Source organism: Emys orbicularis, chromosome 13 (genome assembly GCF_028017835.1).
Source record: "Emys orbicularis isolate rEmyOrb1 chromosome 13, rEmyOrb1.hap1, whole genome shotgun sequence".
Taxonomy (NCBI): domain Eukaryota; kingdom Metazoa; phylum Chordata; order Testudines; family Emydidae; genus Emys; species Emys orbicularis.
Genome location: NC_088695.1, coordinates 28127124 through 28153686, shown reverse-complemented (window position 1 = coordinate 28153686; position 26563 = coordinate 28127124). Strand labels below are relative to the sequence as shown.

At 43.8% G+C, this 26563-nt stretch overlaps 1 protein-coding gene across 2 annotated transcripts in view; it reads left to right on the top strand.

Annotated features, from left to right (window-relative positions):
* Positions 1 to 26563, top strand: part of STX8 (syntaxin 8) — a 179582-nt gene that overhangs the window by 104516 nt on the left and 48503 nt on the right. For both annotated transcript variants that reach the window (XM_065415726.1, XM_065415727.1), the window contains exon 7: positions 12244 to 12345. In XM_065415726.1, coding sequence (XP_065271798.1) covers positions 12244 to 12345 — 102 coding nt within the window. The remainder of the gene's footprint in view (positions 1 to 12243; positions 12346 to 26563) is intronic.

The window sequence follows — 26563 nt, the reverse complement described above, 5'->3', positions numbered from 1 at the left end:
ATACTGTCTGGTGGATGTTCCCCAAGTACACACACAGTTGTAATTGTTGCATAGTCAATATTCCTAACTTCAGATACAGAAATGATACATACAAATTGGATAATCACATTCAGTAACTCATAACCTTTCCAATGATACCTCACATGAGCCATCTTGCACAAAACACATCTGTTTTGCCCTATTCATATCATAACAATATTTCTATGAAGAATATGGGGCATAATGTCACAGACCCTTCTTTCTTTTGCCCTGCCTCAGCTCCTCCCATTCGTTTTGGGAGGCAATAGTCTTCATTCTGATGACATGTCCGGTCTACCTAAGTTGTGCTCTCAGTAACATTTCCTCAATGCTGGTTGTGTTTCCTCTCTCAAGGACCTCAGGGAGCGTGTGTGAAATTGCTTAAGCTGTTTAATGTGCTATCTATAAAGAGTCCATTTCTCAGAACCATACAGGAGAGAGGTTAGGACCACTGCACTGTAGATCTTCAATTTGGTGGAGAGACGAATGTTATGTTGGTTAAAGACTTTTATTTGAAGTCGGACAAGGGCCTGGCTGTCTTTTCTGATTCTGGAGGCAATTTCCTTATCAAGGGAACAGTCACTAGAGATGGTACTGCCCAAATACTTGAACTGGTCCACATTTTTCAGTTGTGTGCTTTCGATGGAGATGGCTGGCACTGGGGCATTGGAATGAGGTGCTGGTTAGAACAAGACTTCTGTCTTGCCAAGACTGGTGGTAAGGACAAAGAGCTGGGATGCTTCAGAAAATCTATCAACAATGACCTAAAGGTTATGTCATGTCTATGGGCCATCAGAGCGCAGTCATCTGTAAAAAGTGCTTTGACAAGCAGGGCCAGCTCCAGGGTTTTGGCCGCCCCAAGCAGCCAAAAAAAAAAGAAAAAAAAAGCCGCGATCGCGATCTGCGGCGGCAATTCGGCGGGAGGTCCTTCGCTCCGAGCAGGAGTGAGGGACCGTCCGCCGAATTGCCGCCGAACAGCTGGACGTGCCGCCCCTCTCCGAAGCTGCCGCCCCAAGCACCCGCTTGGTAAGCAGGTGCCTGGAGCCGGCCCTGTTGACAAGAACTCTCTCCAGTGTGGTCATAGATTATTTGTATGAACCTTCTTGGACAGCCCAGTTTATGTAAAATAACCCATAGACCCTCTGTTGACTTTATCAAAGGCTTTGGTCAAGTAGATGAAAACTGCATACAGGTCCATGTTCTGCTCTAAACATTTTTCCTGGACTTGCCTTACCGCAAAAATCATGTCCGTAGTACTGCAACCTCGTCTGAAACCACATTGCGCTTCAGGTAGATTCTCAGATATGTTCACAATGAGTTTGTTCAGTAGATGTGAACTAGTATTTTCCCTGCTGTACAGAAGAGAGAAATGCCTCTGTAGTTTTTGCTGCTTTTTGTTTTTAAACAGTGATACAATAATAGCATCTTTAAAGTCTTGTGGCATTTCTTCTTCTTCCCAAATGCTACTCAAGATGTTGTGAAACACCTCGATAGTCTTTGGGCCTGCTGCTTTGTACAGTTCTGCTGGAATTCTATCCTTTCCGGATGCCTTGCCAGAGTTCAGTTGCTTGATGGCTTTCATGACATCTTGATGGAGGGAGGTCAAGATCTTCTTTGATGGGTTTTTCGGGTAATACTAAGTAGAAAGTATTTAACAGTTGCTACTCAGGCCAGTTTTTCCATTTTTGAGAGTAAGACTTTGAAAAGGAATGTGCACCATTTATATGGTAGATAGGTGATTCAACTTGTAAAGGATCACTGCAGCCAACGATATTGCTTTGAATTTGCCATGACTGATGCAGCATGACAAAGAGCTAGCTTTTTAATCCTTCTGGTTCATCAAATGCAGTTAAGTTCTAATAATTAGGCCCAGATGGATGGTGCAGTGACGGACTAAAAGTATGACACTTTTTTTAAAACTGAAAAAATGTTTAAGTATGTATGGTGCCTTTATGGCTTCAGCGAGGTATCTTGGGCTAAAGTGAAATCAAACCTAAACACATTTTCCTTGGTATTTTTTTTTTAAATGGTCCCATTATACACTGTCCTCCTTTAAATACCTCTGTCTCACTGAGCAATAGTAGATGGAGCTCATTTTGAGGCTGTCAGTCACTTTACTTTATTTCCCATGAAGGCTGCTTTTTATCAGTACATGGGTCTCCTTCGCTGTCCTCCAGGAGCTGGTCGTGTACTTTCTCCCTCCTCTGCTGGTTCGGGAACGAGTGACCAATAGTGGAGCCTGGCTCTCTTGTAGTGCCACAAAATGCACTATGCCTAGGAATGAAACATTGCTTTTTTCTGAATTGCCTGACACTATTTTATTTTAAAGCAAGGTCAATCTGCCTACTTATCCACACAGACCACCAAGAACTCCTCCTCTTCCCACCCTTCTCTACCCTCCTCACTGTCTTTTCTTTGGTATTAAGAGTTGTTCAGGGTTTTGGCCCTTATTTACAAACACCTATATGGGATTAATTCATGTTACTTGAAGGTAACCTGAATTAATCCCAACCTGTTGCAATCTTCATAATCATGAGATCCATGACAGCTAGAACAGTGGAATTGACAACCTGTAGAGCAGAAGTTATACACACAGAAGGAACTTTTGTGACAATTGTCCCATACAGAGACTATCTTGTATTCACCTTGGTAAATTGGTAAAGCGCTCAGAAAGCATTGTGACACTGTAATGTGAGAAATTAAATCTCTGAATAAAACCTGCCATTACAATTTACAGCCCAGATTTGCAGAGTTTGTCTCCAGAAACATTTTCAAAATTTCCAGAAATCTGAGTCTTTAGGAGTCCACATTTCTCTGCTGCCACCTTCCAAGAAAGGGATCAGAGGCTGGTTGGTGATAGGTGTTCGTATGCTATAGAGTTTCACAGTTAGCTATCTCCACAATTCTTCCTCCAGAAATCTAGCAACTGTGTAGTTACCTGGGTCACCCAGCTCATCATCTGGGGTTTGAAAATGGCTGCAATTCTTGCTTTGGTAGCTGATCATTTTGAATATAGTATCATAGAATATTAGGGTTGGAAGAGACCTCAGGAGGTCATCTAATCCAATCCCCTGCTCAAAGCGTGACCAACACCAACTAAATCATCCCAGCGGGGGCTTTGTCAAGCCAGGCCCTAAAAACCTCTAAGGAAGAAAATTCCACCACCTCCCTAGGGAACCCATTTCAGTGCTTCACCACCCTCCTAGTGAAATAGTGTTTCCTAATATCCAACCTAGACCTCCCGCACTGCAACTTGAGACCATTGCTTCTTGTTCTGTCATCTGCCACCACTTTGAACAGCCTAGCTCCATCGTCTTTGGAACCCCCCTTCAGGTAGTTGAAGGCTGCTATCAAATCCCTCCTCACTCTTCTCTTCTGAAGACTAAATAAGCCCAGTTCCCTCAGCCTCTCCTCGTAAATCATGTATCCCGGACCTCTTATCATTTTCGTTTCCCTCTGCTGGACTCTCTCCAATTTGCCCACATCCTTTCTGTAGTGGGGGGGTCTAAAACTGGACACAATACTCTAGTGCCGAATAGAGGGGAATAATCACTTCCCTCGATCTGCTCTCAGTGCTCCTACTAATACAGCCCAATATGCCGTTGGCCTTCTTGGCAACAAGGGCACACTGCTGACTCATATCCAGGGATATATCAAAGGAATGTCTGTGCATTTTTAAGGGAGGGGTCCAGTTTTATTAAAGGCTGGTCAACCTGCTTGGAAGGCCAGATCACATCATCAGTTTTTAAGCAGAAGTTCACATTGATATAAATGGTACAATACGACCTAATTTCTAACTGATTTAATGCATATTTTGTGTTGTAATATGCTCCCAAACTTCTACCACTTCAGCTGTGCCTGGATTACTGAAACACTTTAAGTGCTAGCTTTATCCAGCACATTTTATCTTCTGTTCTGTGATCCTGCTTTCCTGAAAGAAAAATCTCAACTAATTTGGGTGAGTTGGCAGTTAGCGGGGCATCTTAAAGTGTGGTTTGCAGTGCAGTGTTACAGACACGTCCTTCATGAGGTCAATGGCAACCTTTCAGTGTTCAGCTTGCTTTCCCATTCTGCTGTGTAGGAAAATAGGAAGCTTTCATTCCTTTGGTTGTCTATCAATCTCTGCCAACTTATCTGTGCTCCTGCATTGTAAAAGGATGGTGCGGGGGAGAAACTTGCATTCAAAAGCTAAATGGTGTCTAAAAGGGTGTCATAAGGAGGAGGGAGAAAACTTGTTCACCTTAGCCTCTAAGGATAGAACAAGAAGCAATGGGCTTAAACTGCAGCAAGGGAGGTTTAGGTTAGACATTAGGAAAAAGTTCCTAACTGTCAGGGTGGTTAAACTCTGGAATAAACTGCCTAGGGAGGTTGTGGAATCTCCATCTCTGGAGATATTTAAGAGTAGGTTAGATAAATGTCTATCCGGGATGGTCTAGATAGTATTTGGTCCTGCCATGAGGGCAGGGGACTGGACTCGATGACCTCTCGAGGTCCCTTCCAGTCCTAGAATCTATGAATCTATGAATGTTATGCTGGGCAGAAGGGTGCCATGGATTCTTCTCCCTCTGCACAGTTGGTGGATAATCTGATTCCTGCCAGTAGATGAAGTGTGTGGACTGTCAGTGCTCATCTTGGTTTCTCTGAAATGCAGCAGTCTCTCTCCTACAGCCAAGGGCGGCTCCAGGCACCAGCGCACCAAACGCGTGCCTGGGGCGGCAAGCCGCGGGGGCGGCCTACCGGTCTCCGTGAGGGCGGCAGTCAGGCTGCCTTTGGCGGCGTGCCTGCGGGAGGTCCGCCGGTCCCGCGGTTTCGGCGGCAATTCAGCGGTGGGTACGGCGCACCGCCGAAAGCCGCCTGACTGCCGTGTTTGGGTGGCAAAATACATAGAGCCGCCCCTGCCTACAGCTGGCTCCTGCTGCCTAGAAATTTACAGATATTTTAGCAGTAAAATAGAGAGTTGGAAAATCTATCTTTTAAAGTAAATATACATTGTAGTCAAATCATACTTTATTCTGTTGAGCAATTTCTCTTAATATACATGATGGTCACGCGCTCTTAGGAGCCTGAACTGAACTGCAGTGGAGATGGAGGAGGTGCATTGCCCAAGCAGTGGTGCTTACAGGTTTTATTCCTTTAAAAGGCTGTGGGGCTCGGGGGGAGGGGCACTGCTTGCTACACCTGCTTCAAGAGGTATAACCCACACTCTCGAAGCACAGCTATCAGAGTACGTGTAGGGACACAGACTTCCTTCCTGTTCCCAGAATTGCCCTCAGCAGGGGTGGCTAGGTCTGCCAAGCGTGTTGGTTTCCCCTGCTGCCCTTTGCATCACAGCCTTTGGGGCCAGATTATGTTTGGCCTCCTGAGCAAGTGATTTGGGAGGGGGCTCTTTCTGCTGTCTTTTCCCCCTTCTGCCGCAGCACACCTGTACAAGGGAGGCCTCACTTAGTCCTTAGTACTTATGGTTATTAAGTTCTGCCAGGAATTTCGTGGAGCTCATTATCTTGTTTAAAAATGTATGTCGTGCTAGAAGATTAGGACACTTGTGTGGTATTGTATTGGAATTGAAATGAAATTGGCTCAGCTGAGCTGATTCCATTTATAATTAAAGCAAATGGTGACAGAAATCTTTGGGTGTTCAAAACATTTCACCCAAACTAGATGCAGTCCAGCTCTTTGGGAAAAAAAAGTCTCTCTCTCTCTCATATATATTTTTATGGGGACATGAGTCATTGCTAATATCCTGATTCAGGTAGTGCGGGACGAGAAGGATTTAGAAAGGATCCAAGCATAATACCTTGAGCTTTTAGACAAAAAACACTCCTGGTTGCATTTGTTTCTCCTCATTTAGCTGCAGCCTGTTCGCCAAGATGTTTTTCAAGGAGGATCTGCTCGGTGTTGGCAAAGGAAAGTATCTTATTTCCCAAGCGTGCTTATCGTTCTGTCCTTGACAACGATGGGAAGCTGAATTGTGAAGGGAACTTTCAGCACGCTTTTTTTTTTTTTTTTAATTTAGAGGCAAACATGAGAAAACTCTCCTCTGCAATGCATGCAGCATTGTGCTGGCTTCCTGTGTGCCCCATCACACAAAACAGATACAGCTTTCCAAAAGTTCTGTCATTGCAGCCTTTAGGCTTGAGGAGGGGAAAGAAGGAAAGGGAATTAACATCCTGAGCTAAACCCATGATTCAAACCTTGTGTCTGAATAAGTGGTGGTTGGGAAAACAGTTTGATGAACAGTCAGCAAGATCTTCACTAGTGTAAAAGTCACTCATAGCTAAGGCTACGTTTTAGTTATGGGTATTTTTAGTAAAAGTCATGGACAGGTCATGGGCAGTAAACAAAAATTCACGGCCTGTAACCTGTCCACGACTTGTACTATATACCCCTGACTAAAACTTGGGCTGTGTCTCCACAGATGCTGGGGGGTGTGGGTGGGGGCGCTGGAGGTGCTCGGGGGTGGCCCAGGACCCCCGCTGGTGCGGGGGGGGGAGGGGAGTGGTGGTGTGCAGCCCGGGACCCCCGCTGGTGCTGGGAGTGGGGGGTTGGCAGGGCTGGCAGGTTCCCTACCTGGCTCTGCGTGTCCCTGCAGCTCGTAGGGGGACGGAAGGCCAGGGGGCTCCCTGTGCTGCCCCCACCACGAGCTCCAGCTCCGCAGCTCCCATTGGCCAGGAACCGCAGCCAATGTGAGCTCCGGGGACAGCGCCTGAGAGCATGCACAGCACATGGACCCCCTGGCCCCTCCGCCTAGGAGCTGCAGGGACATGCTGGCTTGTTCCGGGGAGCCCCCCAAGGTAAGCGCCACCCTGCACCTCAACCCCCAGCCCTGAGCCCCCTCCCACACCCAAACTGCCCCACAGCAGCTGGTGCTGCTGGCCCAGGAGTTGCCTGATCTGCTTGGGCAGCCCTGGAGCCAGACGCACCAGCTGCTGCAGAAGTCATGGAAAGTCACGGAATCCGTGAATTCTGTGACCTCCGTGACAGACATGCGGCCTTACTCATACCAAATATAAATACAGTAGAAACCTCAGAGTTATGAACTGACCGGTCAACCACACACCTCATTTGGAACTGAAAGTACACAATCAGGCAGCAGCAGAGACCAAAATAAATAAATAAATAAAAAGCAAATGCAATACAGTGCTGTGTTAAACGTAAATACTAAAAAAAAAAAAAGGAAAGTTTTTAAGAAAAGATTTGACATGGTTAGGAAACTGTTTCTGTGCTTGTTTCATTTATATTAAGATGGTTAAAAGCAGCATTCTTCTTCTGCATAGTAAAGTTTCAAAGCTGTATTAAGTCACTGTTCAGCTGTAAACTTTTGAAAGAACAACCATAATGTTTTGTTCAGAGTTACAAGCACTTCAGAGTTGCAAACAACCTCCATTCCTGAGGTGTTCGTAAACTCTGAAGTTCTACTGTTGTTCTTTAATTCTGCCCCAGATAAGTATACAATATTCCTGCTGGTTTGTATAAAAATGCTACTTTGGCATTGGAGTAATGGGCAGTCTAGATGAGGAGAACAAACCGAGAATGAGGGGAGATGCGAAGAAAGGCAGAAGTAGCTAATGCCTGGCCGTAGAGCTCTGTTAATATAAACATTAACCAGTTTAATAGAGGGAAAGAAATACAAATGTAATATTTTAAGATTCAAAAGTAGTACAGGATCCTTTCCAATTCCGTCACCTAGAGATGACTTGGACCTGATGCTGTGCATTTTTGCCCTAAAAAGGACTGTGGGGGAAGCTTTCTACGTAAAAAAGGCAGAAAGATCCTTAACTCCTATTGACTTCCCATGAGAGCTAAGCATCTCACTGCCACTTGTGCTTATGGAAATCTCTCCCTGTGACTTCATAGCTACTCTGTCAGCTACATACGAAGGAGAAAATCATAAAGTGAACTAAAATCCTGATTTTTTTTTTTCTCATGTAATCCACTGACATGGTCAGGCACAGATTTAATTTCTGTGTTTCCATCCACAATTGCTCCTTGGGATGGAGGAAAAAAGGAAAAAAATAGATATAGTGGAAATATGCGTAAAGAAAGTTTATTTTCTTGCAGCAAAAGCTAGAGAATAATTTGTTGCCCAAGTTTTATTCTTTCATACATCAGTGGAGAGCTATGTCTGGTTCTAGACATATAAAATAGTGTTTTCTAGAAGTCATAAGAACAAGTAATGACATTAACAGTGTCAACTGTGCTTAATTCTGCATTCCTTGCACACCCAAAAACTCTTTTTCAAGTTCATTAGAAGTCTTGGGTTATTAGTGTGTAACCACTTGTGTACGGAGCAGAGAGGAACTTGGGAAATCTCTGGTTTAAAATAGCTTGCCATAATACAGTCAAAGCAATAAAGGTCTCACACTGCATTTGGTAATTGTGCTGTCTACCCCTCAGCCAGTGTGTAAACAGGATATTATATGCATTAAAAAATTAGCAAGATATTAACATATTTCAGTATCACAAATGTAACATAATTCAATTATGTGCTCTTCTTACTTTTGGCTTTTTTTTTTTTTGCTAAGTCAATTAAGTCTTGAAGTTTCATTAGCGCTGAAACTGAGAAATACAATACTAGGATCCTTTTGTGCACAAATGACTTCATAAGTCACCACCTGCCAGTTGGCACTCCAGTGAGCCCAGAACTTTTATGAAAAGATACTGAATTGAATTTATTAAGACCTTGATCAATAGCAGGGAAAGTGCAAGAAGTGTAACCAGAGGAAGATGTGCTGAAACCTTATGCAGTTTCTGGCTGCTGTCCCTCTGCTAATTTGTGCTACTTGATTTCATTCATTTGTCACATGAAACTCATTCCTAACTGCATGGTGGAAATCAGTTGAAATGTAGAGGATTCACACTCCAGAAATAAGTAATGCGTGTTCATTTCTAAACAAAATCTAGAGGTGCCGACCATTAAGAAAATGATCTGAATTTGATTTTTAGTTGGCAGGATGAATTCTGAGGAAATTTTAAATGGTGAAGTGGTCTTCTTTAAGGTCCATGAGGATAGCTTTGTACCGTATGCCTAGATCTTCAAAATTGGGTGTGTGTAAGTTTCAGCACCCTCTTCTGGAAATCTCAACCCAGGCTTTTTACCTCGTTCGGTTTTTAGAGCAAGGATACATCTAGTGAGTGCATGGGACTGGGCAAGGCTTGGCTTGGAATTTCGTTGTCCCTCTGTTAAGTATATACAGGAGAGTCGTCTTCTAGTTAATCAGCGTGTTGTTTTTGTTTTGTTTCTTCCGCCACCAAACAGCTTGGCTATAAGTAGAATTGCCATTTGTACATTGCAGTGTATTGAAACAATGTGAAACTTCCATTTTGTCCTGCTGCAATCACTGCAATGGAAGTAGTGCTTGCAGAAACATTTACAAAAACTGCAATTGTGAGCCTCTTATATAAGAATATATAGGAACAGCCATGCTGGGTCAGACCAGTGGTCCATGTAGTCTAATGGCCTGTCTTCTGACTGGTCAGAGCCAGATGCTTCAGAGGAAATTAAATAGAACAGGGCAATTCTCGAGTGATCCATCCCCTGTTGTCCAGTCCCAGCTTCTGGCAGTCAGAGGTTTAGGGACACACAGAGCATGAAATTGCATCCCTGACAGTCTTGGCTAGTAGCCATTGATGAACCTATCCTCCATGAAATTATCTAATTCTTTTTTGAACCATTTATACTTTTGGCCTTCACAACATCCCCTGGCAACGACTTCCATAGGTTGACTCTGCATTGTGTGAAGAAATACTTACTTATGGTTGTTTTAAACCTGCTGGCTATTTAATTTCATTGCGTGACCCTTGGTTCTTGTGCTATGTGAAGGGATAAATAACACTTCCTTATTCACTTTCTCCACACCATTTGTGATTTTATAGACCTCTATCATATCCCTCTCAGTTGTCTCTTTTCTAATCTGTACAGTCAATCTTTTTAATCTTTTTAATCTCTCCTCATGTGGAGGCTGTTCCATCCCCTAATCATTTTTGTTGCCCTTCTCTCTACCTTTTCAATTCTAATATATTAGGGTTACCATATTTTGAGTGTCCAAAAAGAGGACACTCCACGGGCCCCCGGCCCCGCGCCCACGCCCCAACTCCACCCCTTCCCCAAAGTCCCCGCCCCAACTCCGCCCCCTCCCCTGCTTCCCGCGAACACTTGATTCGCGGGAAGCCTGAAGCAGGCAGCAGGTAAGCTGGGGGGGTGGGGGGAGGAGGCGCGGCCCAGTCTGGGCCCCCCAACCGAGCGGCTCCCTCCGGCGGCCGGCCCCGGCCCCAGCGTCTCCAGCCTGGCTCGGCTCCTGGGGTGCCGGGCCCCGGCCCAGCACCCCCGGCCCCGCACCCCCGGGCCCGGCCCGTCCCCGCACCGCCGGGCCCGGCCCCCGGCCCAGCACCCAGCGGCGCCGGCCCCTCCCTGGCCCCGCACCGCCCAGCCCCGCGCCCCCGGCCCAGCACCCAGCGGCGCCGGCCCCTCCCTATTTTCCCGGACATGTTCGGCTTTTTGGGATTTCCCCCCGGACGGGGATTTGAGGCCCAAAAAGCCGGACATGTCCGGGAAAATCCGGACGTATGGTAACCCTAATATATCTTTTTCGAGGTGGGACAACCAGAATGGCACGCAGTATTCAAGGTGAGGGCATACCTTGGGTGTATATAGTTTATATTCTGATATTTTCTGTTTTATTATCTATCCTTTTCCTAATGGTTCTTAACATTCTCTTTGCTTTTTGACTGCTGCTGTACATTGAGCAGATGTTTTCAGAGAACTCTCCACGATGACTCTGAGATTTTTTTTGAGTGGTAACAGCTAATTTAGACCCCAGCATTTTGTGTATATAGTTGGGATTATGTTTTCCAATGAGCATTACTTTGCACATGTCAACATTGAATTTCATCTGCTATTCTGTTGCCCAGTCACCCAGTTTTCTGAGATTCCTTTGTAACTCTTCACAGAGAGCTTTGGACTTATCTATCTTGTGTAATTTAGTATTGTTTGCAAACATTGCTACCTCACTGTTTATCCCCTTTTCTAGATCATTTATGAATATGTTGAACAGCACAGGTCCCAATACAGACCCCATGGGGACCCCATTATTTACCTCTTTCCACTGTGAAAATGGACTGTTTATTCCTACTCTTTTTGTTTCTTCTCTTTTAACCAGTTACTGATCCATGAGAGGACCTTCCCTCTTATCCCATGACTGCTTACTTTGCTTAAGAGCCTTTGGTGTGGGACTTTGTTAAAGCTTTCTGAAAGTTCAAGTACACTGTATTACATGGATCACCCTTGTCAACGTGCTGTTTTGACACTCTCAAAGAATTCTAATAGATTGGTCAGGCATGATTTACATCGCAAAAGCTGTGTTGACTCTTCCCCAACGTATCATGGTCATCTATATGTATGATGATTCTGTTCTTTTTAGTTTCAACCAATTTGCCTCGTACTGAAATTATGCTTACCGGCCTGTAATGCCAGAACACCTCTGGAGCCTTTTTAAAAATTGGAGTCACATTAGCTATCCTCGAGTCATCTGGTACAGAGACTGCTTTAAGCAACAGATTACATACCACAGTTAGTAGTTCTGCAATTTCATATCTGAGTTCCTTCAGAACTCTTGGGTGATTCCCATTTGGTCTTGGTGACTTATCACTGTTTAATTTATCAACTAGTTCCAATAACTCCTCCATGGACACCTCAATCAGGGATAGTTCCTCAAATTTGTCACCCAAAAAAGAATGGCTCAGTTGTGGGAATCTCCCTCACATCCTCTGCTGTGAGGACTCTGTAAAGTATGCATTTGGCCTTTCTGCAACAGCTTGTCTTCCTTGAGTGCTCCTTTAGGACCCTGATTGTCCAGTGGTCCCACTAAGTGTTTGGCAGGCTTCCTGCTTCTGATATACTTGAAAATATTTTTGCTGTTTAGTTTGTGTCTTTTGCTAGTTGCTCTTCAAATTCTATTTTGGCCTGCCTAATTATATTTGTACACTTGTCTTGCCAGGGTTTATGTTCCTTTCTACTTTCCTCAGTAGGATTTGACTCCCGGTTTCTAAATGATGCCTTTTTACCCAAACCACCAACTTTAGTCTGCTGTTTAACGATGGGGCCATGTTTTTGGTCCTCTTGCTGTTTTTTTTTTTTTTTTATTTGGGGGGTATACATTTAGTTTGTTCGGAAGTGATGCAGAGAGCGTCAGATATTAATTGTTGTGTTTTGCTGCTCCTTTTCCCCAGAGATCATCGATGACCTCACCAATTTGGTAGCAAATACGGATGACAAACTGCGCAGTCAAACCCGGCATGTGAAGATGGTGGACAAAAAGTCAACTTCCTGTGGTAGGAAATGGCTTGTGTTCCTTCTATACTCATGTTAAATTCACAGGAACAATTTTATCCCTGGTGCCAAGAAGGTTGTATGTGCTATGGTTCCCCTCTTGATATTGTTAATTGATGAGATTTCAAATGTGTTATTTAATATAATTAGGCTCCCTTAAAGTATTTGACTAATTACCACAATTTTCTGATTATAAATATAGCACTATACAAAATCAATGCAGTACACATTAAATGGATTAAAAATGGATAACTGATTGATCTCAAAAAGTAACTGTAAATGGCAAATCATCATTCAGTGCTGGGAGGGGACATTTCTAATGGGGTCCCACAGGGATTATATGTTGATCTGGTGCCATTGCTGGTGAAGTTTTCAGTTTACACCCAAATTGGTGGAGTGGTAACTAATGACAGGTCAGTTCTACACAACGATCTGGATCACATCGTAAACTGGGAGCCTCACTTGAACAACATGTATTTTAATACCACTAAACGCAAGGTTGTACGTCTAGGAACCAAGAATCTACATCATATTGATAGGATGGGGAACTGTATTTTGGAAAGCTGTAACTGAGAAAAGCACGTGGAGGTTGTGGCAGAAAATGAACTGAACATGAGCTTGCAATGTCATGCAATGGCTGAGAACAAATGTGATCCTTGGATGAATGTCAAATAGAAGTGGTGATACTACCATTGTGTATGGCATTGTTGAGACCATTACTGGATTACTGTGTTCGTTTGTGATGTCCACAACTTCCAAAAGGGTGTTGACAACCCAGAAAGAGTTCAGAAAAGAAGTATGAGAATGATTTTGAGCTCTAGAAAACCTACCTTATAGTGAGACACTAAAAGAGATCAGTTTATGTGGCTTAACAGTGAGAAGGCTAGGAGGACACTTGATCACAGTCAATAAGTGCCTATATGAAGAAAAGATTTTGTTGTTGTTGATAGAGGGTTCTTTAATCTAGCAGGCAAAGATCCACTGGCTGTACAAATTTAGATCAGATTAAGGCATAATTTTTAATAGAGCGTAATTACCATTGGAACAATTTACCTAAGGACGTGATGAGTTTCATTGGATGTTTTTTTCCTATGAGATGATATGCTCTAGCTCAGTCAGAAGTTATGGGTTTGATACAGAAATCACTTGATGAATTTGTATGGCCTGTGTTATGAAAGTTGTTAAACTAGATGATCATAATGGTCTCTTCTGGCCTTAAATGTATGAATGTGTGAATTCAATTAATCTGCTTGTTTTTAATCTGTTTAAGTGAAGCTCAGAATGCCAACTACAGATTAGTTTGTCGGAGGAGTACTTGTCCACCTAACCCAACAATTACCAGCTGTGGAAAGAATCATAGATATGACTGACATTTTTATTTTGTCATTTTTTTGTATGTTGAAACTCAAAATCTAGGCAGTCTAAACAAAATTAAACTTAAAGTAGTATCTGATATATTTGCTCCTTCCTGCCAATTTCTGTGGTTTTACATTTATTTTCTATACCAGTGGTTTTCAACCTGGGGTCTGCAGACTATGTCTAAGATTTCCAAATGGATTTACACCTCCATTCAAAATTTGTTAGTGGTCCGCAAATGAAAAAAGCTTGAAAATCACTGTTCTATATAACCATGGGAAACTGCCAAATTAAATGACAATTCAGGGGAAGTAGTGAAAATGACTGCTTATGGAATGCTATCAAACAATATCTAGTATGTCTGTCTAATAATTTCTCAGCTCTTAGATATATTTTCCCCCTTTCTGAAAGTTTCTTAATATAAATGTAGTATCCAGACAATGTTGCAAGATAATTAATCCCTCCCCAACAATTAAGGTAGCAACTGTGATACAGGTTTTGAGAGCAAGAGGCTGTAAAACTGGAAAATTAGGAGGATCCACAGACTACCCTCTTACCTGTTGGCATTGGAAAAGAAATTCTGTGGGTGGAGAGGTCTGCCTGCTGCAATATTGCCCTTTTGAATCTACCCCAGTGGGTCTTCCTGCGTTTGCATAATAATTTGTGCATACATAAACAATATACTGGCCTCAGCTAGCTAGTTACTCTTTGACTGTCTGATCATTAGGTTATCTTGTAATAACTATACTGGGCAGTACATACAGTAGAACCTCAGCGTTATAAACACCTCGGGTATGGAGGTTGTTAGAAACTCTGAAATGTTTGTAACTTGGAACAAAACGTTATGGTGGTTCTTTCAGAAGTTTACAACTGAACATTGACTTAATATAGCTTTGAAACTTTACTATGCAGAAGAAAAATGCTGCCTTTTAACTTTCTGTGATTGTTTTATTTAAATTAAGAAAGTTTCCTTACCTTGCAAATCCTTTTTTAAACTCTTCCTTTATTTTTTTAGTAGTTTACGTTTAACACAGTACTATAGTGTATTGGGAGGGGAGGGGTTTGTTTGGTTTTTGGGGTCTCTGCTGTTGCCTGATTGTGTACTTCTGGTGCCAAATGAGGTGTGTGGTTGACCGGTCAGTTTGTAACTCTGGTGTTTGGAACTCTGAGGTTCTACTGTAGTTCTAACATGTTACTGTTAGCATTTCTCACTCATTCTCCCCCACCGCCAATCATGCCCAGCACCAAGAAATTTTAAAGTCAGAAAATGTTTTCAGTGTTGTTGTAGCCGTGTCGGTGCCAAGATATTAGAGAGATAAGGTGGGTGAGGTAATATCTTTTATTGGACCAACTTCTGTTGGTGAGAGAGACACGCTTTCAAGCTTCACAGTGCTCTTCTATGGGTTTGGGAAAAGTACTCATACTAAACAATCTGTTCAACCTTGTGTTTAGCTGTGACCATCTGAGTACTTTCCCCAGAGCCGAAGAAGAGCTCTTACTTCACCCACCGTGTCTCTCTAAAGTCAGAAAAAGCTCGCAAATGAACATTAGCTTTTCTAAAGAACTGGCACCTCACAGGTAACTTTTCAAATCAGTTTTAGCAGTATGAGGCCCAATTCTGATCTCAGTGACATTGGTTTAAATGCAGACTAACCCATTGGTTTTCAGTAGCGTTACTTTGGATTTACCAAAAAATAATTGTGATCTTTGCATGAAAACAGTATCTTTGTTATTCCAACTCCTATCTGTTCCTGTGTGGTGTTCCTCATTTGAAATCATGATGTCTTTTTCTGACAACTGTCCTTGCAGAGGATTCTGACTTCAGCTGAGGAATAATGTAAGAGCATAATATAATGTATTAGTGTGTTTGACATGGCATCAGCAATATCCATATTGTCGAAGAATGTTAGCAACCAATGTAGTAATAAACCAGAGAATCCCTGATGCAATCAGAACTTTAAATGAAGTTCACACACAATCTCAATGTTTCTGTAGCTGTCCTATTTCTGTGAACAGAATTTCAGGTTCCTTAATGGACTTTGTCTCCAATCAAGTGGTGGGATTTATGCGCTAGTCTTGTCTATGCATTGAGAGAGAACTGGTTTTAAATGAAGAGATCTGTTGATGGGGGCTGTTGCAAAGAGCTGCTACTTTCTTTTTACTGTCTCATTGGTCATGTACAATTGAGATAGAAGTATTAGGGTTTTTATTTTATTTGCCTTGAATTTGGGGTTTTATAAACACCTCAAATGGAATTCTCAAAAACGCTCCACGTTGGTCTGAATATAATCCTAGTGAGGTCAGTGGTAAAACTCCCTTTGACTTCAGTGGGGGCAGAATTAGGCCACTGTTGAGTGCTTATGAAAATCCCAGCCTAGATTCCAACAAATTATGGCCTATTGTGCATCCCCTTGGAGGCCTAGTGACCCCCATATTGAAGTCAATGACAAATCTTCCATTGATTTCAGTGGGCTCATGATTGAGCCCTTGGTCAGGGTGCTGTTTCTACTGAAATTGTTGTTGACAATCCTCTATCTTCCACAAGCAGATGATGTTTGTATGCTGCTTGGCTCTGTTTCATTTCCATATAAGTGTATGCCAATGGAGTATAGCTGATGACACTTTCCACTTCCATTAAGGAAGTCTTAGCAGTTGCATTGTCATTCAGCTTTTACCATAATGTTCACATAAACCATTGATCAAGTAAGTAAAAAGCAACATAAGAAATATACTATTGATGCTTAGCAAGTTGGACAGCACAGGAATGGCTTAGTGCAAAATATTTGCTTTTATAATGGAATTATTCCATAAAATTTTGTGGTCAGGTTTTCAAAGGAGAATGTGCTAAATTGCATCACTGTTTCTTTGTATTCAGAACTCAAAAGCAGTTGCAAATCATGATCTTTATACATTTGATTTTGTAGGCACAATAAAGTACATACACAATTTATCATACCAATTTTGGGAAATTTTGGCTCTAAGAAAAAACCCTAAAATATGGCTTTAAAAATATTAAGGGTAAAATTCAAGTTGAGATGCTTCAAAAAAATCTCCAACTGGAGGTTTGAGAACACTAATGGAACAGGTTAATTTTGTATCAAAGACCCTGATGTAAAAATACAGGCACCAAATAATAAGGTCTTATGAATGCTAGCATAGAGGTCTGCTGTTCAGTTTCACATGTATAGATAAAGTTAAACACTGAATTTGGAAGAAAAAAAAAAAAAAAAAAGAATATTTGCATTGATCTAAAAATCTAAAATGGATCCACTGAATAACAAAGCAGAATAATGGTTTGGTTTTTCTGTTCTGTTTTTTTTTTTTTTTTTTTTGGTTCTTTTTTCGGTAGAACTCAAGGTTAGACTCTAGTCCTGACCAAGGTCATAGACAAGTGCCCTAATGGGATGAAGTCTTCTAAACAAAAGATGGGAGGGGATTGGAGTCCATGTGATCCTATACCATTTCTCATTCAGAGGACACTCCTTGGGTGGTCTCCTATAGCAGGCTCTTGGAGTAGGATTAAGAAGAAAAGGCATATTTCTTAAGGAGGCAGCAAGGAATGGGATGGCTTCTTCGCAGTGAAAGAGAGTGCAAAGAGAGGAGCAAGTTTTATATTTCTGACATCATGGTTATATTGTCTCATTCTTAACAGTGGTCTGGGGAGGAGCCTGTCTTCGGCATTGTTACTCAGGACTACTCTGAACTTCCAAGGAAATAAGAAGCAACCATGAATGAATTTACATACTAGTTGTGCCCTTGGCAATCTTTCTACCACTGTAAAATTAGATCTAATCAGAGAAGTGGTGGTCGGTCAGGGTTTGTTTCACTTTTAGATTTTCTCCTATTCCACAAGGTGGCGTTGCAATCTAATAGCCTTTCTCTGGGAACTCATTCGTTGATGGACCCAGTTAGATGTGTATCTAGTGTTCATTTCACTTATCTTTTGATTAAGGTTTCTGAAGAAGTTGAAACTATGACTCTAGCTATTGTAGAGTAAGTTGGGAACAGGCTTCCTTTTTATCTTAACCAATCACCAATTAAATTGAATTTTAATGCAGCGTTTTTGCCAAACTTGCTAGTTTGTTTTTAGTTTTCGGGAGGTTTCAACTATTTTAAAATAGAGTAGCCTGGATTATATAAGGTTTCCTCTAGAAAGTAATGATTCACGCAGACTCTGGCCTTTTCCTGCCAGACTCTACGATCCCTCTGTTCTCAGTAATAGTTATTTTTGCCATGAACTTAATTTGCTTTATAAATTATGGATGACAGTTACTCGGGTTTGTTCCTCTGACGTACATTGTGTGTTTAGATGAGCAAGTCTCCATCAATTTATTTATTTATTTTTAGAGCAGTGGAGAACTTGGTCTAGTGTGACATTAAATCAACCTTTCCTGCACTCTGTTTCTCTGAAAGGTTACACCAATATTCTTCCAGAAAGCTGCATTGGTTCTGAGTCACCTGTCCGTGCTTGAAAGTGATTAGTTTTCTTGGCCTGGCGAGTTGTACTTTCTGTGTGTGTGTTTTTCCTCTTGAGTTTCTTCCATTTTTAAGAAATGCTGTCCGGAAAGGTGTTTCGTGTGAACGACTGAGACAGAATGCTACAAACAAAAGAAGTGTATTGTGTACAAAGTGCAAATTGGATCAGCAGCACTGCTCCCTCAACAGGATGGTGTGGGACAGGGAAATCGAAGCCTCCACTTTCCTGCTGCTTAGCACTAACGTTAAAATCAGTGTATTCCATATAGCAATGCCATGTTAATCATTTCTCATAATCAAGGAATCTGAACTTCCCCTGCAATGTAGCTAAAAGACTGCAGCATTGTATTTGATACAGGGATGGATTAGAAGAACCTAGTTTATGCCATTTTTACACACATGGGCACACGCACAATCAATTACCTATGGCAGTTACTCGGGTTTGTTCCTCTGATGTACAAAATATAACAAAAGGCAAGTAAGCTGCAACACGAATGGAGGTTCGGTTCAAGTTTTAGCTTTCTTGTCTTTTGCTGTACATTGTCTCTATACAGTACATGGTTTCCTTCTTTCCTTCTTGTATTGGAAACATCGTCTGCACCTCAGTAATGCATTCCTTCTCTAATCTGTTTTATGTTACTTTATATGAAAATAGACTCAGGGCCGGCTCCAGGCACCAGGCACCAACCAAGCACATGCTTGGGGCGGCGCCTGGTAAGGGGCGGCCAATCTTGGGGTGGCGGGGGGCGGCGCGGCGCGGCATTCCGCGGGGGGGGGGGCGCTCTGGCGGCGCGGCGCTCGGCGGGGGGGCGGGCTCCGGCGGCGCTCGGCGGGGGGGTTCCGGCGGCGCTCGGCGGCGCGGGGCGTGGCACTCGGGGGGGGGGGGTCCGGCGGCGCAGCGCTCGGCGGTCCGGGGCGCAGCACTCGGGGGGGGGGGGTTTCCGGCAGCGCGGCGCTCGGCGGGGGAGGAGGGGAGGGCGGCGGCGCTTTTTTTTGCTGCTTGGGGCAGCAAAAAAGTTAGAGCCGGCCCTGAATAGACCGTAACCGAACAGTAAAGCATCCACGCACAGGTTTTCCACAGCTTTCTGTAGCAATGCTCACAAACTGTACAGCTCACAATAGAGAGGAAGGATGGTCCACTAGCCTAGGACTTGGGAGACCTGAGTTCAATTCCCTGCTCGGCCACCAACTGCCTGTATGACCTTGTCCCCAAGCCTCACGATACCTCAGTTCCCTATCTTTGAATGCAGACAATAGCACTGCCCTACCTCACAGAGGTGTGTGAGGACGCATACATTAAAGATTATGAGGTACTCAGATACTATGGTAAAGGCAGGCAGGTAAGCATCTGTTTCTGTAGGGTGCACTGTTAGGATGTTCGGACGCTATTCATTTATATTTCAGTAGTGTCTAGAGGCCCCACTTTACGCACACATGATAAAAAGGCAGTCCCTGCCCGAAGGAGCTTACAGTCTAAAATGACAGCAGCAGGTTCATCTAAAAGTGCAGTGCGGAATGGGGAGCTGGAGGTACAGGAGCAGCGACAGGAAAGGTACCTCTTGTAGCAAATTGACATGAATGATTTGTTGCAACATTCACAAAGGAGGAGAGAGAACTGATTCAAGAGTCAGAAACACGTGTTCCAAGGGGTGGAAGAAGAAATAATGAAGGGGATCACTCAGGGGGTCACACCAGAAGAAAAACTAAGGAAAGGGGTTTAGAATTAATTAAGTTTAAAGTCTGGGTTAAAAGTATTTCCAGGTACCACACCTCTCTGGTTGTCCTCCCTGCCAATTTCTGTGGTTTTACCACCACACTTGAAATGCTTTCACAGCAGTAGGAAAGAAGAAAAGACCCATGCATGCATGAGGAGAAACTTATTGGCTACTTGCTGTACAAGTGGAATGTGAAACAGATGACAGGAAAAATGCTGTCAAATGGAGACCATATACTGGGGAGAAAAGGAGAACAACATTTTCTTCTCGAATCTTTTGGATAACTAAAAAAATAAACAAAAACAAATGGGATGGGGTGGATTGTGCTGTTCAGGGCAGAAAAATGTAAGGTAATGAGGCAAGGCACAGATTTCAAAACCCAATACAGTAGAACCTCAGAGTTACGAACACCAGAGTTATGAAGTCAACTACACACCTCATTTGGAACTGGAAGTACACAATCAGGCAGCAGCTGAGGTGGGGGGGGGGGGGAAGCAAATACAGTACAGTACTGTGTTAGACATTAACTGCTTTAGAAAAAATGAAAGGGAAAGCAGCATTTTTCTTCGGCATAGTGACGTTTCAAAGCTGTAGTAAGTCAGTGTTCAGTTATCAACTTTTGAAAGAACCACCATAATTCAGAATTATGAATATTTGAGTTACGAACAACCTCTATTCCCATTACATTTTCTACTATACATTTTCAAATCTATACATTAGCAGCTGCAAAACTGCAAAACTGTAAATCTGTAGTAGGATCTAGGGACACGAGTGGATGGCTCTCAAACCTTTGGCACAAACCTAGGAAGTAGCTGAAGCAAAGAGTTCTGGGTTTATAAATAAACTCATTGAATTCAAGTCAGAGGACAATATTCTAGTGCAGCATCAGTGACTGATGAGACTAAATTTGGAGTAATGTATGAAATTCGTTCAGGTCATCTGATTTAAAAGTATCTGATGGAGAAACAGGTACACTGGATCACAATCAGAATAATTAATTGGAATGGAGAGAACTATGCAGAAACAAAATGTTTAACATACATCAGTATATAAATAAAAAATACAGCGTAATGCATGCAATGCACTATCCTGGGCAGTGACAGGAGCAGTGTGAATGAGTTACTAGATACAGTTTGTAGAACAGTTAGTTATGAATAGAGCTGGTTGGAAAATGGGTTTTCTTCCTGGGTAAAATTTCCTTTTTTTTGGTTGGAAATTCAAATATGGAGATTAGAGCTGTCGACTAATCGCAGTTAACTCACGCGATTAACTCAAAAAAATTAATTGCGATTAATCACTGTTTTAATCACACTGTTAAACAATAGAATACCAATTGAAATTTATTAACCCTTTTGGATGTTTTTTCTACGTTTTCAAATATATTGATTTCAATTACAACACAGAATAAAGTGCTCACGTTATATTATTTTATTACCAATATTTGCACTGTAAAAATGATAAAAGAAATAGTATTTTTCAGTTCACCTCATACAAGTACTGTAGTGCAATCTCTTTATCGTGAAAGCACAACTTACAAATATAGAATTTTTTTGTTACGTAACTGCACTCAAAAACAAAACAATGTAAAACTTCAGAGCCTACGAGTCCACTCAATCCTACTTCTTGTTCAGCCAATCACTAAGAAACAAGTTTGTTTACATTTACGGGAGATAATGCTGCCCACTTGTCACCTGAAAGTGAGAACAGACGTTCGCATGGCACTTCTGTAGCCAGCATTGCAAGGTATTTATGTGCCAGATATACTAAACGTGCATGGAAGCATGTCCTCTGGGAATGGTGGCCAGAGCATGAAGGGACATATGAATCTTTAGCGCATCTGGCACATAAATATCTTGGAACACTGGCTACAACAGTGCCATGTGAACGTCTGTTCTCACTTTCAGGAGATATTGTAACAAGAAGCGGGCAGCATTATCTCCTGCAAATGTAAACAAACTTGTTTGAGCGATTGGCTGACCAAGAAGTAGGACTGAGTGGACTTCGTTTTTTATTTTTGAATGCAGTTATTTTTTGTACATAATTCTACATTTGTACGTTCAACTTGCATGATAGAGATTGCACTACAGTACTTGTATTAAATGAATTGAAAAATACTATTTCTTATATTTTACAGTGCAAATATTTATAATAAAAAATAAATATAAAGTGAGCACTGTACACTTTGTATTCTGTTGTAACTGAAATCAATATATTTGAAAATGTGGAAAACATCCACAAATATTTATACAAATAGTATTCTATTGTTTAATCGTGTGATTAAAAAAATTAATCGTGATTAATCATGCTGTTAATCACAATTAATTTTTTTAATCACTTGACAGCCCTAATGGAAATACTTCAGCTGAAAACCTAAATAATTCACAGGATGACCTAATCTTTAATAGCAAAGCCCCATATTTTAAAGGCATAAAACAATGATGGGGGTCTGGAGAATGGAGTCTCTGGGACTCATCTATAAAGGTATAAATCACACACTCTATAAGAGCTCATAAAAGTTAGGCCCATTTAGTGAGCAACAAGTGGTCAGATTTTTCTGGGGAGGGAGGGTGGAGCACAGTATGCCTATGAGAGTAAAGGGTGGGTGAGGGTGAGGCAATAGACCGAAATCGGTGCAATAAAAGATAGTACTTCATCCACCTTGTCTCTCTAATAGACACCTAGTTAATTACATTTGCATATGCAGCTGTTCAAATAGACTGAACTTCACCAGTGCTTGTTCGCACCTAGCAGATTTAGAGCAGCTGTTGGCAACCCACATACCGCTAGACTGGTACAATCAGCCTAAACTGAGACGCTGAGCACGTACCTCACCCAAGCCGTCCATCATCCCAAAAGGCCAAGTAATTAGTTATATTTGAATATAAAAAGGAAAACTTGGAATTGTCTGAAATATCCAGGGGTAACTGCTTACAGTTTTGTTTCCAAGGGTACATCTCAGGATTAAATCACCAATTTGTGTTTCCAGAAATAATGCTGAAACGTGTTAATTGGTAGGTTATCAGAGTCAGAGACTAACTTGATTGTGCCCATTCTTTCATAGCATGGTTGGTGGCTTTGTGTGTGGGGTTTTTATCATGGCTTCCATGTCATGACTTTGAATTGCTTAAAAAAAAAGTCCTGATTAACTATTTGCACAAAAGTACTTTTTTTAATGTTATGATAGGATTTTGAAACGCTGCTTCAGTCCTTTGCTCCTCAGTCTGCAGTAGACAGGAGAGTCGTGGAGGCCACATTCTCTGTCCCTCAGAGGACTGAGCACCTTGTGTTCTTTTCAAGGTAGATGCCTCCAGCCCTTCTTAGCTGGAAGGTGGTGGTAAGGAACTAGAGGAAGTAATCTTGGAACCACTAGCAGTTATCTTCGAGAACTATTGAAGGGCAGATGAGGTCTCACAGGACTGGAGATGGGTCAGTCCTGGGTCTGGTATTATTCAGTATTTTCATTACTGACTGGGATAATGGAGTGAAGAGTGTGCTTATAAAATTTGTAGATGACATTAACCTGGGAGGGGTTGAAAGCACTTTGGAGGAAAGGATTAGAATTCAAAACAACCGTGACAAATTGGGGAATTGGTCTGAATTGAACAAGATGAAATTCAATAAAGACAAGTGCAAAGTAATTCATGTAGGAAGGAAAAATCAAATGCACAACTACAAAATGGGGAATAACCGGCTATGTGGTAGTACTGCTGAAAATAATCTGGGAGTCATAGTGGATCGAAAATTGAATGAGAGTCAACAATGTGATGCAGTTGTAAAAAAGGCTAATATAATTCTGGGGCTTATTAAGAGGAGTGTTGTGTATATAAGGCATGGGAGGTAATTTTCCCACTCTGCTCAGCACTGGTGAGGCCTCATCTGGAGTACTGTGTCCTATTCTGGGTTCTACTCTTTGGGAAAGATGTGGACAAGTTGGAGAGAGTCCAGAGGAGAGCAACAAAAATGACAAAAGGTTTAGAAAACCTGACCTGTGATAGGAGGTTAAAAAAACTGGGCATGTTTAGTCTTGAGAAAGGAAGATGGGGAGGAGGGGGGGGAGGAAACGTGATAGTCTCTAAATATGCAAAGGGCTGTTCTAAAGAGGACAAGGTAGGAGTCTGTCACTGAAGAAGTAAAGGGCTAAATCTGCAGCAAAGGATATTTAGTTTAGATATTAGGAAAAATAAGGTTTGGACAAACACCTGTCAGGGATGGTCTATGTGTATGTTCTGCCTCAGTGCATGGGGCTGGGCTTCATGATCTCGCAAGATCCCTTCTGCCCCAGCCAGGGCCGGTGCAAGGATGTTTCGTGCCGTAGGTGAAACTTCCACCTTGCACCCCCCCCCGCCCGCTCTGAGGCACCACCCCCCGCGGCAGCTCCCCACCCACCCCCCCAGCCCGGGGAGCTGTGCGGGAGCTCCCCACCCCAGCTCACCTCTGCTCCGCCCCCTCCCCGAGCCCTGCGGCAGCTCCCCACCCCCCCTCCGCCCTGAGGCACCTCCCCCGCGGCAGCGCCCCACCCCAGCTCACCTCTGCTCCGCCCCCTCCCCAAGCCCTGCGGCAGCTCCCCACCCCCCCCACCCTGAGGCACCTCTCCCGCGGCAGCGCCCCACCCCAGCTCACCTCTGCTCCGCCCCCTCCCCAAGCCCTGCGGCAGCTCCCCACCCCCCCCCACCCTGAGGCACCTCTCCCACGGCAGCTCCCCACCCCAGCTCACCTCTGCTCCGCCCCCTCCCCGAGCCCTGCGGCAGCTCCCCACCCCCCCTCCGCCCTGAGGCACCTCCCCCGCGGCAGCGCCCCACCCCAGCTCACCTCTGCTCCGCCCCCTCCCCAAGCCCTGCGGCAGCTCCCCACCCCCCCCACCCTGAGGCACCTCTCCCGCGGCAGCTCCCCACCCCAGCTCACCTCTGCTCCGCCCCCTCCCCGAGCCCTGTGGCAGCTCCCCACTCCGCCCTGAGGCACCTCCCCCGCGGCAGCTCCCGACCCCCCCCCCCCGCCCTGAGGCGCCTCCCCTGTGGCAGCTTTCCCTTCCCCCCCCCCGCCCGGGGAGCTGTGCGGCAGCTCGCCACCTGAGCTCACCTCTGCTCCGCCCCCTCCCCGAGCCCTGTGGCAGCTCCCCACCCCCCCTCTGCCCTGAGGCGCGCCCCCCCCCGCCCGGGGAGCCGTGTGGCAGCTCCCCACCCCAGCTCACCTCTGCTCCGCCCCCTCCCCGAGCCCCGCGGCAGCTCCCCATCCCTCCTCCGGCCTGAGGTGCCCCCCCGCCCGGGGAGTCATGCGGCAGCTCCCCACCCCAGCTCACCTCTGCTCCGCCTCCTCCCCGAGCACGCCGTCGCTTCTCCACTTCTCCCGCCTCCCAGGCTTGCAGCGCAATCAGCTGTTTGGCGCCACAAGCCTGGGAGGGAGAGAAGCAGAGCAGGGCGGCGTGCTCAGGGGAGGAGGCGGAGCAGAGGTGAGCTGGGGCGGGGACTTCTCCTGCGTGCCGCCCCCCCCCCTTACTTGCTGCAGGCGACCCTTCCCGCCCCCCCCCGCCCCAGCTCCTTCCGCCTAAATGCCAACAATGACTGGGGCGGCCGAAGATCCGGCCACTGCGGTCACCGCCGAAGAAAATACCGCCCCCCCAAATGCTAGCGCCCTAGGCGACTGCCTAGGTCGCCTAATAGGTTGCACCGGCTCTGGCCCCAGCATTTCTATGATTCTGTGAAACCCACGTTACACTTTTTTCTTTACAGCCCTTTGTGGCTGATCACTTCAAAAACACCTTCACGCCCTCTTCAGAAAAATGTTTGAAATAATGTTACTCTTTTGATTATTATTTTCCACTTCCTTGGATGGACAGGTTTATATGACATAGGCCATAAAAATGGTAGGCAATGTCTGTATTGTAGTTTGCTGAACACTTGTTCTTGCCCATGAGTTGGCTAGGTTGAAATGCCCTTCACTTGTTCATTAAATGTCTGTTTAAAAATGTGCATGCAGTGTTAGTTAAGAGCATGGATGAGTTTTTATTTTAGGTGGTGAAGGATGTGGGGGGAGATCAGTTTCTTGTCTTTCTCATTATCAAGCAGATGCGACTGCTTAGGGCCTGGTTTATTTACCTAATAAACTGGCTCTTGTATTGTCTAGGAAATGCTTACATTTTTCAGCTAAGAAATCCTAGTAACAGGCAAACAAGGGTCCAGCAGTCAGGTCTGGAGAAACAACAAAATGAAGGTCAGTTAATATCGCTGTTCTTCTCTTTCCCGGTGGCCATGACAGCAGAGGTGGTTTATTTGAAGATCCCAGACTCGGAGTCATTGCTTGCATTGTTAGCCTCCTGAGTATTTTAGGCTGTGCCAACAGTTTAGGATATTAATGTATTCTACAGATCAGTGAATGAAGAATTCCTCTGCACTTCTTTCTTCTTTCAATTTTTTTTTCCGCCTTCTCCATGCACTTTGTTTGCAGTGTCTTTGTCTGGTGGATGTTGCTGGGCATTTCTAATGAGAAAGCAAAGAATTGCTGTGGAGGAGGAGAAGCAGGGGGAGGGTGTGTTTAGCACTTTCAGCATTTTAAGGTGAAGCTTTTACAAGATGGTCAGGTGCATAGGAATTCCTCTGGTTTGGTAATGCAAATATACAGTAAAAAGCTCCCTTTTTGACACGTAGAGCTCCTTGATTTGCTTCCAGCAAGGAGAAAA